General features: G+C 40.5%; 1 protein-coding gene across 5 annotated transcripts in view; it reads left to right on the top strand.

Annotated features, from left to right (window-relative positions):
* Positions 1–16715, top strand: part of NPNT (nephronectin) — a 55192-nt gene that overhangs the window by 33087 nt on the left and 5390 nt on the right. For 4 of the 5 annotated variants that reach the window (XM_052775045.1, XM_052775030.1, XM_052775037.1 and 1 more), the window contains 5 exons: positions 468–590; positions 2383–2832; positions 12291–12386; positions 12786–12884; positions 16437–16693. In XM_052775045.1, coding sequence (XP_052631005.1) covers positions 468–590; positions 2383–2832; positions 12291–12386; positions 12786–12884; positions 16437–16693 — 1025 coding nt within the window. The remainder of the gene's footprint in view (positions 1–467; positions 591–2382; positions 2833–12290; positions 12387–12785; positions 12885–16436; positions 16694–16715) is intronic. The other variant, XM_052775054.1, reaches the window with a different exon arrangement.

Below are 16715 nucleotides of genomic sequence, written 5' to 3'. Positions count from 1 at the left end.
AAGATGCTTGAAGTGGTTTCTACTTGATGTAGAAACATCTATACAGATGTATAATAGAGGAAGCATTTTATGAAAAAACAGTTTCATACCTGTGTGATTAAGAACATACATATTCGTACACTCAGTTTTTCTTTTCTTATCATGTCACCTTCAAGAAGTGGTTATTAAAATTGTGATCTTCATGATCTCAACTGCAATCTACCCACACCACATCACTGAAGCTGATGCTAAAGTATAAGCTGAGCAATACCAGAGTTGCACAATAGTCTCTTTTACTCTGACGTTTGTATCATCGCATTGATTTGTGACTATCTTCCTTTTCCCCTTGGCAATTCAGTTTTATTAAATTTTTCAAAATTAATAATATTTTCCTAATGACCATACTACTGTTTGTGTTTTTGCAGGGATAAGCGGAAAGTAAGTTTCTTTGATGTAAATGATTTTTTTAACGTAACTTTCTGTTGCAGATATAGATGAATGTTCCCTTGGCCACCATCAGTGTGGTAGTTTTTCACGATGTTACAATACACCAGGATCCTACAAATGCAAGTGTAAAGAAGGGTACAGAGACAATGGAACAAACTGCATACGTATGTAATGCTCCTTTTAAAAAAGGAATTCTGAAAGTAAATGTGTCCCATGTTGTAAATGTTGACATACAGCACTATCAGGCTCATTTTCTCTTAACTATTTGTAATACTTCATAAGAGACCAGGGAATGTAGTTAGAGTTTTCTGAGTCTTAGCATGCCTTGGTAAAAATACCTTTTCCTAAGACATTTTCATAATTAGAAAGAAATTCACCTCTCCCTATTCACAGCTTCATTCTAGAGATTGCTTCAGGATGAGAACTGAGTAAGCAGGGTAGGTCTGGTCAAACAGTACATATTACTCATACCCTGTTATTATGTACACTCTGCCACTGGCCCATTTCAGCAGCTCACCCCAGCCACTCCCCACTGCTCCCCAGATGTGAGCAGAGCTGAGAGGGAGGATTTCTCTGGAAGCATTCCCTGTTGGAGAGTTCCCTTCCTCACCTCTCTTGGGAGAAGCAGCCGTCCCCCTTGGTACAGAATAGGCCGTTATTGCTCTCCCATGTTTGACATCCCTCAGGACTGTGCAGCTCTATGACATCTGCTGAATCTTTTTGAGGATGCTGTGTTCATACATGGGTTCTGGTCTTTGGTGACTCACTGATCTCTTTAAAGAGCAGTACCATTGCGGACTTGTTTCCTTTGGCTGTAGCAGTCACAGCTGTCACGGTAATGTGATCTGGCTAAGGTGATCTTTCACAACCTGAGTGCTTGCAATTATATGTGGATGCACTTCATGTGTTACTGGGACATAGTCCTAAAGTGTATTTTATATTTTAATATACTGTAATATAAAACCCACAGGGTATTCAAAGGAATAGTAATAAACAGGCTGCCAGAGAGAAAACCTTTTTACCTGCTGTCATCAAACAATTCATTGTTTAACAAACAGTAGTTCTTAATTTTAACTGTGTGTTATACTTGAAACACTTGTACACAAAATATGTGACTAGAGTTCTTATTGGGGTTTTTAAGATCTCCAGTGAGATATAAAAGGCTTAGTAACAAATAGAAAATTATAAATAACAAAACAGATGTTCTTGGATTTCATGTCTGCAGAAACTCCCCTTGTGAAACCAAGTTAAAATTTGTTGTCCTGTATGAAATACTGGGGGAGATGGTACTGTAGGCACTGTCACTGTGGTGTAGGTGGTGCTCAGTTCACCACCTCCTTTTTGTGGAGGCTGAAAAAACGCCATTTACTTAGTTTCCTGGTGTTAGCAAAGGTAAAGATGTAAATGAAGGCTATTGGCTTAGGTTCAATCTCTGTAAAATGATTAATGCTTATTGACAAGGAGAAAAGTTTAGAAGAAGTGGAGAGGTCTGAAAGATAACTTTCTTAAGCCAAAGGTATCTGCCCATCCATGACCAAAATGGTTGTAACACTGAAGTCTTACTAAACTTGCCTCCGCTCCTGACTACAGACTTGTCCAGTTTAGAGAGCTGCTTAACTCACATCTTCCTGTCCATGCTCTTTTACTGACAGTGCTTTTAGGTAAGTTTTACCACCTCTGAAAGAGTTGATGCTTGGGAGGAGGTGAGGGTGGAAGTCTCTTGGCCTTCAGTCATTCTAAATCATCTCTAAACTGTTGTAATGAGAAGTGCTATCTAAAGGGATGTGATAATTCAGCAATGCTGATGCTAAAGTATGTTTCGGATTAGTGGAAACATTTGGAAGAAGAGAAATTATTTCAGCAAAGACTCTCCAGGTCATAATGAAATACACTGTTAAGTTTCTGGGGCAAGACACTCGGATGTCCATTTTGGTCCTGTTTTGATTCTCTTTGCAGTTATTCCTAATGTTATGATTGAACCACCTTGTCCATATCATATATTCAAGGGCAACAGCACGCTTCCTAAGGGAGGCGGTGGTATAACCAATAGGATTCCTGGTGTTGGAGGCACAAGGCAACCCCTCAGGCCACCATATGTACCTGCTATTGTTACAGAAAGGCCGGTGACCAGGCCAACGACTCATCCTACACCCAGGCCAACAACTCGACTGACAGCAAAGCCAACCACTAGGTATGTGCCAGTGACAACAAGGCCAGTGACGAGGCCTCCACCTCCACCACCACCTCAACCTACAACATTAAGACCTACACTACCGCCACAAAGAACTCCTCTGATAACAACTGAAGAGCCTTCACATGTTCCCATTGAAACTACATCTTCCCAAGGAATTCGAGATGACAACAGGATCCAGATAGATCCTCAGAAACCCCGCGGAGATGTGTTCAGTAAGTAATTTTACGTATCCTTTCATATATCAGAATTGTAGATACAGTGAAGTGGAAGCATGCACTGTACTGTTTGGGGTTTTTTTTTGGGAACACTTTATCAGTGAGAACAAAACCACAAAACTGAAAGTGTTCATATGGTAAAGCTGCACAAATAATTGTGGGGAGGAAATTTTGGATCAACTCAACCAAAAATTTCAGTTTTTCTTCCTGAAATTATTCGTGACCATATCGTCCTGTATAAGTGCTTGACCTAATTACGCTTTCAGATGAAAGTTTTGGAGAACGAAAGACATTTTATTGAAAAATATTGAAATGCCGCATAACTCATAAATACTTAATGGATTCAAATTCAGGGAGTTCAGAGTCACTCTTAGCGTATTTCCTTAGCTTTAAGAATGGTAAGAAATGGGACCATATCTGATTATTTAAAGACTCTGTTATCTTACCTTATTGTATGAATTCAAATAGTCTTGGATGTTTATGACCAAGCAATGGCAAAATTGCATAAAAATAACATAGAGGCTAATTTTATGGACTGCATCTATGAAAATGGGTACATGAAAAGCTTAAGATAGTAAAGATTCTCATAGCATGAACACATGTCATTTTAAGAGCTGCTCTGAAAGCTACAGCACCATTTCTACACCAGCTTTAGTGCATACCACAGAAGACATTACTGGCACATGCAGAGTTACACGTCTGCCAAGAAATAATCAACACCCGATTTCATCTTTAGTTCTGCCGCTAATTTTAGAGACGGGAAGGGTGTGCTGCATCGGCCCTTCTCCTTTCAACTTGTACAGTAAAGCTGCTGAAGCAATGTAGTAGGAGGAAAAGTTTGCTGTCTCAGAGCAGGTGTACAAGCAACGTGGGAGTTTTTTTCCAGTTGCTTTAGCATCTATGCGGTAACTTCTTGGACTGTGTTCTTTTAGGTCATTACACAGTGATATATTTTGTTCCTTGTAAAAAATGGTTTGTTTTCCCTGCTGACATCTTATCCGTTGTAGACAGTTTGATAAATTTAAAAAGGAGACAAAAGCTGACTTAGAATTTGGGAAGATAAATCCTGGTACTACTCAGAGGAGTGTGCTTTTGGCTTATTCAAGGTCGTTTTTTAAACAATCTATATTCAGTTAAAATATAAAAACATTTTTACATAAAATTCTAAAAAGAAATGTAGTAAAGACTCCCAAAACTTAATATAATGGGAACCAATAGTTAAAAATATAGAATTCTGTGGAAATTATTCTAGATTCCAGCATTGTGTGTCCCAGGCTGTCTCGTGTTGCAGCTGTTCTCTGGGATTCTAAAGCAGAGGGGTAGTTTTCAGCTGTTTTCATGAAGTCACAACAATCATCTGTATAAAGCTTATTATTTACAATTCCTCTTTCTGTATTGTCCCTAGAGGCTCAATTTTGAAGCTAATGCTTTCAATACGTATGCTTGAGATAGAGGGGTTTGGAAAGTAGGAAAGTAAAAGAGAGTTTGTTTTCTGACTGTAAGCTTGCATTATGGTACATACAACAAACACATGAAAAGTTGATCTCTGCTAAGTGTTTCTCAACTGTTTAGGTCAGCTGCCACTCTTTGAGGTTTGTGATATACATACATAGCTTCAAAGGCTTCAGTGCACAATACAGCAGGATTCCAACAGGTCAAGCACCAGCAACCATTACTGGCTTCACTAGGTAATACAGGGACAGATAGCTCCTCAGATGAGGTCGATAGATATGTGTCTTGAGTCCCATATTATTTCTTCTTCTATCCCGTGCTAAAGATATACTTGATATACACACGTGTGTGACATAACTGTGTGGCAGAAGTCTTTCCGTCCGTCTGTCTCTGTCCGTCCGTCTTTCATGACTACTTTGAAAGTATTATCTAGGTGGTGGTCACTGGTGTCCCCTCCCACTTCCTCTCTGTCCAGAGGTATTTTTTTAGTGAGTGCACAAAAGCACTTGTTTAGGATTTGAAAACTACAGTCAGGTGCAAAACGGTTCTGTTCCAGAAGAATGCGCTACCTTGTCAAGGAAAGCATTGCTGTAGAGTAAGGTGTTACTTTATCTATTGGGGAAGGAGTGAAGTTACGTTTCCTTATGTGGGACATCTAGAAAAACAGGTAGAAAAGTTATAACCACATACATTACTACAATGGGATGTGCAGGGCATGACTCAGCTTGTCCTCACCTGCTCCGAGACCTGCACTTCTGAGGATAATACAGAGATACTCAACAAATGTCATCACACCAGGGGTTCAGCAGCATGGGAGCATTACTGCCAGACGCCGAGTTCCTGGGCCTTAGCTGGGCTGCAGAACTGGCTGCGTGCGTGCTCTTGGCTGGTGGCAAATGCGAGGTGAAGTGCGTTAGCTCAAATGCCTTTCATGTTAGCTTATAGATGGCATTTGCCGGGTGGGTTAAGCTTCGGGTTCCTGCTGGCGTGCTGCAGGCCAGCCCTGCCCCTGCTCCGGGCCCGTGGGTCGCTGTGTGCCTGACTGTTCGGCTGCAGCTGCTCTGTGTGAGGCACCGCAAGCTCAGAAAGGCAGCGCTTCCACCAAGCGTAAGCCAGGGCCTCTCAAAAAGCATTCCTCACAGCCAAACACAATGTCAGCGATCATGATGTTAAGATAATACAGAATTTTAAACTGAAATAACTAGTAACATTTAGCTAACCTCTGACGTGCTGCTTATCTGCCGTGTGGATGTGCCAACATCCCCCCCCCACACCTCCAAAAACATTTGTGGATTTTTCACTTGCCTCTGTTTCCTCAGGGAAGGAGCTCTTTCAGCTAATTCCTTCAGAACTGTTGCTGTTTTAATCTCACCCACATCAGACATCTTTGCAGTATTCCTGGGTTGTGGATATAAGCTAATTTCATTTAGCTTATGCTGAGCCTCTTTAGGTTCATTTCCCCACATCATCTGCTTCTCCAGTTGAGGCAGCAAAGAAGCTCAAAAATGAATTTGCACTGTGGTCCCCATATGCCTGCCTGAAAAGAGAAGAGAAGGCCTCACTCTTGGCCTTCCTTATTTGTTTCCCATGGGAGAACGCAGGCAGCAATTCAGTCACCTTATAACACCGTCTTGGAAAACAGAGGAGGAAATTGATGTTAGATCCACTCAGATCATGAAGTAGGACTTCAGTTTTGTAAAGTCTTCAGAAGAGTTATGGTGTCTTCTAAGATGGCTGCTTCCTTGTGTGTCCCCAGGGGCTGTTGTATCCCAAAGAGTCACAAAATGTAGTGTTTTGTCACACAAGGATGGGCAAAACCCAGCACAGAGAGCACTGTAGCCAGCGACTGCTGGCAATTCTGATCTTCCAGCCCTTAGTATCTGCTGAAGACCTCAATATTTAAAGTTGTGTTTTTAAACTATGTTATCTTGTGATGCATGGACTTTTTCCTTCCTTTTTTTCCCCCTCAGGCTCTGAAGCCTTAGCCAGACTTTGACAAAGCAGCATGTCAGTAAATGCTGCTTTGTTTAGCTACCTGAATAGGTGGTACTTGATGTTAGGCAAGCCATGGGAAAGGGCTAGTTGGTGCGCTGTACACTGATAGATGTCCTAGTGCACTAGGCCAAATCATGCAAACAACAGGTGGTCTGGGATTGGTCCACACCAGGAGAGGAAACATGCCTGGGCAAGTGTACTTGTTTTCTGCAAGCATCTCTCAAATTTTAATTTTTCATTTTTTAGCCTTTTCCTGAGCTTACCTTGGTAACCTGCTGCTCCCTATTTTCTCCCTTCGTTATTATTTGACGTGCCATCCCACATGCTGAGTAAACTTGTCCTAAGCTTTCACTTCAGAACACTCTTGAATGTGCTGCTCAGCTTGAAATCAGCTGAGGACCGGTGAAATTGGTCTGTTCAGTGGTGACAGAGGACAAATGATAATAGTGCTGATAACTTTATTTAAATACCTTTGCAATTTTTGAAAGGTATTGGGTTGTTGCATTTCTTTAGATGCTTTACCCCTTTTCTAAAAATGCTTGCAGTGACTTTGGGGAGCTGCTTTTTCAGAGAACAAAAAAATGAGTATTTTTTTAAAATGGAATTCCTACACTTGGCCTTTGAACCACTTAGTCAGATGCAGGCAGTGGAATCTGGCACCAAGGATAATCTTCTCCTGATATGGATATGGGGGGAATGGCAATGAGGGAGGAATGCAGCGATGGCTTAATATTTAACTGTTTCAGGCCTGATACAAACTACAGTGAAGTACAGAGGAATCTTTTCTGGTTACTTGGATAAAGCCTCTAACAAATAGAACATACTCAGTAAGACTGTGAATTTCTGCTACCATCGGGATCTGGGTGATAAGCATTAAGAGCATAAACTTAAAGACAAAGCATAACACTAGATATCAGCAGAGCAAGAACAAAACCCCTTATCTGTATTAAAAGATAGTTCAGCAATTTTCCTTCTTAGCCCTTAGTGGAGCTGAAAAGATTGGAATTAGGAGACTTTTCTCATAACAGCTATTAAAAAAATTTAACGATTGGATTAAAAATTGATTCTTTCTGCTCCCCCTGAAAAGTCCTTAGTGCAGTAAATACAGTTATGTGATCCGTGAAGCTGTTGAAAAAAGGGAAATGCTAAAATCAAAGAATGTGGGTTTTGTTATTTCTTGGTATCATTAGAGTAGCATCATTTTACAATAGCATTTCATTTGTCTTCACTGTTCTGGCACCTATTAAAATGTATTTGTCTTAATATTTAAGCATTAATATAGGCACCTTGTTCCTCTTTGTACTCTGAAGCTAAATCACAAGATCTAGGACTCTTACAAATCACACCCTTCATCAATCTTCCAGCTAGTTGTGTCCCCAGATCTGATACGCAAGCTTCTATAGACTACTTATTTTAGCTGTGCTTCCCTGAAACTCAGTTGTCACTGCACCTCCTGATAGCTGCTCATAGAAAAGCAGGCAGGTTGCTTTTCAGAAAATCTTCTGGGAAAATATATAATAAGATGTTTGATTTAGGTCAAAGTTAATGAGCCTTGTAACTGCCTGAGAAGTGCAAGACTGGACTTTAGCGTGGTTGCACACTAGCACCATCCCTCCCCTCTTATGCAGATGGTACCGTTAGAGGATGGGACAGTCCATGAAAGCCCTTTCTGAAATAATTCTCACTGCAGAATTTGAGTATGCAGAGTTTTAGGCAACATATCCTGGACACTGCAGGTATCCAGATAAAAGGGTGAAGTGTACCTCTCTGTTGCCCCTTCTTTTTAGCCCAGCATATATGGAAGTCTTCCCTGGAGGAAAACAGGACATATTCTTGTTTACTAAGTCTGACTGACCTCTGGACTACCCTTCTTTTTAGCTATTTCCTAATAGTTCTGTGTGAGATCTCATCACTTGTGGGGGGTTTCTGGAAGTGGGATTTAACAACTTGCAATCATAACTATTCAGTCAAAAAATCTTTGTTCTTTTTTTGTTGTTGTTGTTTTTAACAAATGGGAAACTTGGTCATGATTATTGTGTGGAATGGAATTGCATAAGAACACAGTGTTTGTTGCAAGGCAGAACACTGCATTAGTAATAGTAGTAACGATTACTAATAACATGAAGCGCACTCCATGTTTTGTTTTGGTTTTGTAACACCAAAACAGTGATTATTCTGTAGTTACAAATAACCTGACATGTACACACCATCTCTTACACTCCCAAACTCAGCAATTAGCAAGTAAATGAAAAAAAAAGTCCTGCTGTTTTTCCAAAGGATTAAAGAGCTAATAAGAAATCAGTCTTCTGCAGTTATTAAATGTGTCCCCCCCCCCCCACATTCATGCATCTATGAAGAACTTCGCTCATGAACTTTGAGAATATGGTAGTGTTGATGTATTGGCTCACTCAGAGCTTATAAAATTCTCCAAGAAAAAGAAGCCAAGTTTATATTTAACAAGATTTATCAAACCATTGAAATTAAGCGAAAAGCACAGTGATACACTATATAAAGTACACAGAAAGGGCTTGGAAAGCTTGCAGAAAATAATTGTGCCAAATGCTTTCTTCCACGATCACCACTCAACATAGTAGTCGTTGTGACAAAAAGAAGTGTATACGTGGGTTTAAAGTCCCACATCTCTTACGGTAACTCTTGTTTCGTATCAAGTGCACATTCCTCTAATTAGTTCTGAGCACTGAAGTGACTGGTTTAAAGTTCTGCAACACATTTTTCTAGAAGTTCGTAACAGCAGTGTTTGGAGAGAACTTTAGGGAATAAAGTTTTGAAGAAATACTTTTTTGTAGAGCTTTAATTATAGGCAAATATATCAACTTTAATTTGGGGAATGCTTGTGTGTGTGCACAGATGTAACTCAGATTTGTAAAAAAATAGCAGTGCATTAGAAATGGTATTTTAGTAAGTAAACTGAAGTAGTTTGGCAAATAAATTCCCAATATTTCTGCAGTATTTTCCGAGGGACTGGGAAGGGGATCCACAGAGCAAGCACATACATTGAGACTGTGACCCCCGAGTATCCTACAAATCTTAAGAGCATGGCAGTGGGTTTCCTCAATGCTCTCTGCCAGTGTTCATTTAGAGCCCTGTAACCATCTGCGAGTCTGTGGTCTGAGCCTTTGGTCCCCAAGCAAAACTTAAGGGGCAGGGGAAGGACAGGAAGATATGGAGGTGTAGAGTGTTAAGTTCAGTGTTAACCTAGATGAGAAGAGGATATGGGCATCCCGTTGCTGGTGTGTATGTGGGGGCCTGAGGGTGATGGCACTGTGAGGTTCCTCGCAGGCTGGAGTCCTCCTGCAGCTCAGGGAGAGGGCAGCTTGCTTTTCCGTCTGCTGCCGTGGCTGGCCTCTTTCCATCCCTGTGCCGTGTGGATGTGGCAGATGTAAAGATACTTCAAGAAAAGGCTGCGTGTCCATTCCAGACTAGCAGCTACAGTCCGTACGTATGCTGCGCTCAGCAGTTTTGAAGCGGATTGCCGACTTGTTCTTCATAGCATAGGAAAGGAACAGTATCTTTTTTCCTTAGCGCAGTCCAAGAAGAGGAAAAGCAAGGTGATAGTCCCTGGGGGTGCAGCATAGATATGTCTTGTGCGCGGGGACTGCTGCATTCCAGGAAGCAGCAGCCTGCAGCGTGGTTGTAACGCAAGGCAAAAACTCCACTGTGAGGGCTTATCTACGGCGAAATTGCAGTCAGAGCACTGTCCTGCCAGAAATGACAGTAAGTAACTTACAGGATGCTGTTAGTTTTCCAGGCTTTGTAAGTAAGTACTCCTACAAAATTTGCTGTCCTAGGTGGCTGGCAAATTGAATTACCAGTTTTTAACATCCCTCAGCAAACCCACTGCAGCTGAATTTAAATGGTGCCAATAGCCGCTGTGTGTACCACAGCGGCGGTGGTCTAGGCACGCATAGACAGTTCACACACGTACCTACTCCGTAAGCTACTGCTCGTGGTTGTCCATGACTGTAATGCAGTTAGAGCAGTGCAAGAGCGTCTGTGCTGTTATGTGTCGGAACAGCTTACACTGCCGTAAGCACCTCTGTGCAGGTGTGACTATAGCTGTATGATGGGCTTGTTTAACTGCCCCGCCTACATGTTAGAGCTCTTAGGAAAGATAGCAGTATACTGCTGGGAGGGATTAAGGGTGAACGATGGTTTTAGAGCATTCCTGTTTCGATATTTTGCTGCCTGAGGTAAACAGATTTTTTTCTTTATATAATTTAATATAGTATTTGTGCATAAATGTATTGCAGGGTGATTATTGGCCTAGGTGGTGTGGACTGTGCACATTTGTAAGGTTTCTTTCATGTTAAATCTCAAAATTCTAATCACGTAAGCAAAAACACAGATTAAACAAAGCAGCAAAAATATTATTACAATGTATCCTTAAAAATTAACAGGCCTTTACTACCCAAGCCAACCTAAAGTCCTTGAGGCAGTTTCAGCATTAATATCCTAGACTGCAAATAGACATAATCCAAAATCTACAAAGGATTAAAAAAAAGAGACGTAATGATTCCAAAATGACTATAATATTAAGGAGTTAATCAGTTTCGTACAGACTTCAAGCTTTTTATTTATTTATTTTTAACATACAAAATTTCCATCCAAGATCTGTAGCCTGTAATACCACTTTTAAAATACATTAGCATTTGGTCGACCTTTTATCAGGCTGCTTATTCTGTCCTAATTCCAAAAAGCAGGAAGCTACTTTATTCTTATTTTTCGTTCACCTCTGTCTTCTGGCTTCAGTGGAGCTCTTGCAGCAGTGCTATTTACATGTCCTAGTGCAAAAGAAGTTCCTTCTTACCTTTGATTTGATCTCCTGAAAACAACAGTCCTTTATTTCAGCTTAGAATTGTAAATCATCTCAATACTTCTTGTTCTTGCTTGCCTAAGAAGCCTATAGAGACATTAAGATACTTATTTTAGCACTGCAAATGGAAAATGTGTCAAGTTTTTAATAGATACGGCCCTTACAAATACTGTGTCAGAGGTGTCTAAAACACACAGAGGTGTCTGAAACACACCACTACTGTTATTAATTATGCACCAGACCTGCCTCTAAAAGAGGAATTTCCAAGACAGCTCTATCCAGTGCAATCTGTTTATCTCTAGTTGACAGCTGTCCATCAGGCATGACATCGGTGTGTTATTTCTGGAGACTTATACAGACTGGCACAGCATCTTCAGAAGGAAGTGGAACTCTTTGTAGCCACCTGACTTTGGCAGCCATTGTTCCTGCAAAGACCTCTTAAATTTCAGGTTGTCCTGCCTGCTGAATGTCTAATAACCTCTGGGCCTGTTAATCACCAAGAGTGTTCCTTCTTGCAGCTGAGAACAGCAGCTGAAGGACAGAGACAGACTGTGCTGGAAAGCAAAAAGTATGATTACAGTTGAATTCCAGCTTCCACTAGAGCTCCTCCTTCTGAACTCTCAGTACCGTCCTGATAACTGTTTAGGGAGCTCTAATCCTTTGCAGATAGATGGAGGTACCTTCAGCTGTGTTTCGAAGGTTAGGTGCATGTGGGGCCTCTTCCAAGTACCACTGCCTCCTGTTGAGATTCTCCTATAAACATCTGTGGAAGGTGAGTGGATCGGAAAGTTTGAGCAAGGGCTTTAATGCGGCTTTATTTTATTGAGAAACCACTATCTTTAAAAGTGCATTTGGAGGGGAATAGTGTGCTTCAAGGTTAAAGCTTTTTTTCTCCCCCCCCGCCCCCCCAGTTAAAAAAGGAGCTTTCATTTGAAGAGCCTCTAGCAGATTTGGAATCACCTTTTGCAGTGCTCAGATAAATGTTACAACATAAATCATAAATCACATAGGCATAAAGTTTATGAATCTTCATGTCAAATATAATTAAATATATTGAGTTCTCCAAGAAAAGCACAATGCCCAGAGCTGCTCTGCTGTTTTTTATTAAAGATAAGGAAGTAGGTCACTAACTACCTTTATCTCATTCATTTCTGAAAAACTACTTTTCTCACAGTTCCACGCCAGCCTGGAGTGAGCAATAATCTGTTTGAAATACTTGAAATTGAAAGAGGGATTACCGCCGATGAATTTGAAGCAAACGATGACCCAGGTAAAGATTACATCTCCTGTTCAGGGCCTAGGGTTTAGGATTTTTTTGAGATTTCTTGGGGTTTTATACATTTTTACAGGAGTCCTACATCTTATGCCCCTTGTTTAAACTATGCATTGTAAAAAGAAAAAAAACCCACCACCTAAGTGAATGTTTATAGTTTTATTTCCTAACAGATTTAGCACAAAAATATTGTGAATTGTTAATAATACCATTAGCATCCTTTTTATTGTTTTAGTATTTTTGTAGATTCTTTTTCTAGTGCTCCTTCTGCTGCATTTAATTTTCATATTTACTTGCTAGTGTCAGCAGGTAAAGGGAAATTGCTGTAGTTCCCCAACCAACACAATCCAAATCACTTTTTTTTTTTTTTTTGACCTTCTGCTCTGTTCTGCCCAGGTGTGCTGGTACACAGCTGTAATTTTGATAGTGGACTGTGTGGATGGATCAAGGACAGAGATGATGACTTGCACTGGGAACCAGTGAGGGATGCATCAGGTAAGATACCTGTGTACGATCACATCCTGTAGTTGAAGAACCACCCAGGCTTGAGGTTGATGACAGTTCTCACGTTATGACAAATTTACACACCTTCTGTTCCCTTTAGTTCCAGGATATATTTCAAACCCACACCTCTTCTGTGTATAAAAATCAAACCTGAGGATTCCCAAAATAAAAGAGCAATTGAGAATTTGCACTTTTATCATAGCTGGTATCTTTACAATAGGAATGTCTCCGAAGGAGTACTAAATGTATTCAGTAAAAGACTATCTGTCTTAAAAGAACCAGAAAGAACAAAAATGTGGACTAGAAAACAACTTTTATTTATGGTGAAACAAAGCTTATTTTTCAAACCACCGTGCAAACTAGTTATTTCCATATTACCAGCAAAACTATAGAAAGGGCTGGAAATAGTCTTTGTTCTGCTGCCAAATCTAATGTTCTAGTTTAACCTCTCAGTTTGATTTTATTGAATTCTACTCTAAGTTACAGCAGCCCGTGTATAGGAAAACTGTTAAGTAACTGGAAGGAAGGTGCTCATATGCAGAGACTTCTGAAAATGGGTATGTTTGGGATGGTAAAAAGTGACCTTGCAGTGAGTATTACAGGGGAGTGCGTACTAGTCACTTGTAGGGTAGAAGAGTGGCATCAGCACTGGTGGTTAGCCAAAGCCACAACCCCTCCCACTGGCACACCTCTGCCGGTGTAGTCCCAACAGAACTGCACATCTACGCTGCTGGAAGTTAGTTGTATTTTGTCCCCTGTTGATTTTACTGTCTGGCACTGGGAGGTTGGCTGTCCTTGCCTGCATACCCTTCCCCCAGCAGTGCTTGCCCCACAGTGCTTGCTGGGGATTAGACACACATCTCTGGCTCCCCGTAATGATGGGATTACTTCATACCCAGAAGAGCAGCCTTTGAAGTGCACAATGTTTACATTATGTGAGGGGATGGCAGACTTCGGAAGGAAATGCACTCTCAGGCAGTAAAATGTTATAGGTTAAGTTGAGGGAGGGTGAGGGCACTGAGAACCATTTTCCTTATGCACCACCTCATCATAGATGTCTGTCCTTACACTGCCTTGATGAGACAGTCATTTGCCACCGCAGCGGGTGACCCGGCACCTTTTTCAGGCTGTTTAGCTGGCTAAGTGGAAATGCTGTCTTCACTTGCTGGGCAGGCCCCCTCCCCACCCACAGGCACGCTCTAGAATTTCCTATGCTCCTTATGACACTTAAAAAGTCTCAGGAGTGACTCAGAGAGCAGAGCTCCTTCCTCCTGCAGATGAGAAAACAGGTAGCTGTCTCCTGCTTGCAGACTGGTGTTTTGAAAAAGATCAAACATAATTCAAACATCTTTTTGAAACAGTGGATTTAAAAGTGCTTTGTTTCTGAGAAAGTTGCTCAAAGCATATTCATTAGCTGTACTCAGAAATTGTTGTTAATACATATTAAGTTCCAGAACTATGATTTTTAACTGGCTTTTTTTTTTAGACTTTTTTATTCTCCTGTGTTGCTTCCCAGTCGGGGACAATCTCAGCTTTTTGTTTCCTGTGTATGTTCTGCTGCTGTTGACGTAACCTGTTAAAACTAGTCCCTTGAAGTCACCCACCCACTCCCTCCTGTCGGGAATACCTTGTTGCAAGGATTTATTTTCACAGCTTGTTCCTGAGTGTTTGCTTTCACCTTTCAAAGTTTGCTATTTATTGGTTTATCAGAATCTGCATTTTGAAAGGTGCTGTGCTGAAGCCTTAGAAGCTTATCTTGCATGCAGAAAATGCTGATTTGAGGGGACCTTTTCCTGCAGGGGCTTGCCTACAGATGTGTTGGCTTTGTGCTTACCTAAATCTGTTTCCTATTGATTGGATTCAGTCACTGTAACTATCTGAAACAGATGCAGTTAATGAGTCAAGTCAGTACTTTTATAGTGATATAATTGTATCTACAACAAACAGGTGCAGTTATTTAAAGTCTGTTATGCTTATTTTAGCAGTTAGTGACCTTGATGCAAAAACAATGCATTAAAAAAAAAACAAACCCAAAACTAAAACCACCCCAACCAACTGGATCCCACTTCAGGCCCAAATGCAGATCTGGGGCCCCAGACAGCAGCATACTACTATGCTTTGTTAAATCTCATTGAGACCAAAGAACTTAAAAACCTATGTAGAAGCAGTGAATTGGAAACAAGGTTGGCTTTCTTTTTAAGTGTGTGACAAGCCCTGGTACATTGTCATTAAATCTCACAGCTTTTGAAGGAAATCATTGTGGCTTTCAAAAAATAAAGCTCTGGTTGAGTAGTAGCAGGGCAACAATTTAAATGAAAAATATTTTTCTATTCTATAATTAAGTAAAGACTCTGTCTGTCAACAATATTACAAACCCCCAATATTTCTACATCTTCGGTTTCAACTAAGGAACCTAAATGCCACCTTTACATTAAGTTCATTAAACTTGGATTTTTTGACAAAACAAACGATTTAAAAAAACCAGATCTCATTAAAAAAAAAATCTTAGGTTCAGAGCAAGATTTTTTTTTTTTTTTAATTTTTATTTTTTAAAAATGAACCCTCCTCCCTGTGGTAATTTCAGATTTTAAAGTTATCATCCACCTTGCAAAAGTTTTAATGAAAAGTACAAAGAAAATACAGGCGTGGGTCTTCTCCAAGAGGTGAAGTCTCATTTATTGTAGTTTTGAGTGTCTATGTGAAAGGGTGCATGGGACTTCTGGAAGTATATGCTTTTTTTTTTTTTTTTTTTTAGGTTTAAGGGGTGTTGCCATACCTGAGATACTCTACTTTTCATGTTCTAGGTGTTTTTATGAAGGCACCTTTACTTCATACATGATCAGAGATAATAATAGGGTTTTGAATTAAGTATATATGTTCACTGACAACTTACTACTGTTAGAGAAGACTTCAGCGAGTGGATCAAATTAACAGCCATTTGGAAATCTCTACTGTTTCTAGCTTTCTATATCTAATCCAGATTAATTTTAAATTACTGTTAAATGAAAAGGCTATCCATGTTTGCAAATGGATATGTTTTGAGACTTAACCTGTTAATACAGGTCCCAAACAAAAGGAAAGGGACGGAACTGTAGCTCAATTACGTGATAACATCTATGCTGGCCTTCTCATTCATCTATCCAATAGCAAAAAAATGCAGCTTACAAGATGCATAAATGTACACAGTAGCTTTAATGCCACTGTGGGTTTAAAATCATGCGGTCACCAAGGGGTTGTCAGAAATGAAGGAATACATGAAATTTTCATTTTCAAAAGAGGTATTATTTGCTTTGTAAAAAAGTAATTAGATGGGCAAGACCTATACTGGTACTAATGTAAACAGAAGACCAGCACTGTAACTCTTACCCCGCAGGAGGCAGATGCATCAGTTCTGGTTCACGTTCCAGCAACTATCTGCCTTATTTAAGACTCACTGGACCTTGTGGAGCCCTTTTTTATTTTTTGATGACTCTTGTGCATTTGGTCCTGCAACACAGCAGAATTAAAAAAAAAAAAAAAAGCTAACCGCTTTTTCTTTTGCAGGGGGACAGTATCTTACCATCTCTGACCCCAAAGGCAAAGAAGGAGGAGTAGCGCATCTTATCCTGCCGTTGGGTCACATGGCTCAGGCTGGTGACTTGTGCCTCTCATTTAGGCATAAGGTGCCCGGACTGCATTCTGGTGCCCTCCAAGTCTTTGTAAGGAAAAACAGCGCTCACGGACCAGCCGTTTGGGGAAGAAATGGTGGCCATGGCTGGAGACGGACACACATAACTTTACGAGGACTAGGCATCAAGAGTGTAAGTACCAATGCATGTGCTG

The sequence above is a fragment of the Harpia harpyja genome, chromosome 2 (assembly GCF_026419915.1).
Source record: "Harpia harpyja isolate bHarHar1 chromosome 2, bHarHar1 primary haplotype, whole genome shotgun sequence".
NCBI classification, from domain to species: domain Eukaryota; kingdom Metazoa; phylum Chordata; class Aves; order Accipitriformes; family Accipitridae; genus Harpia; species Harpia harpyja.
The sequence above is the reverse complement of the archived record's forward strand: the minus strand, read 5'-3'. Positions and strand labels throughout refer to the sequence as shown.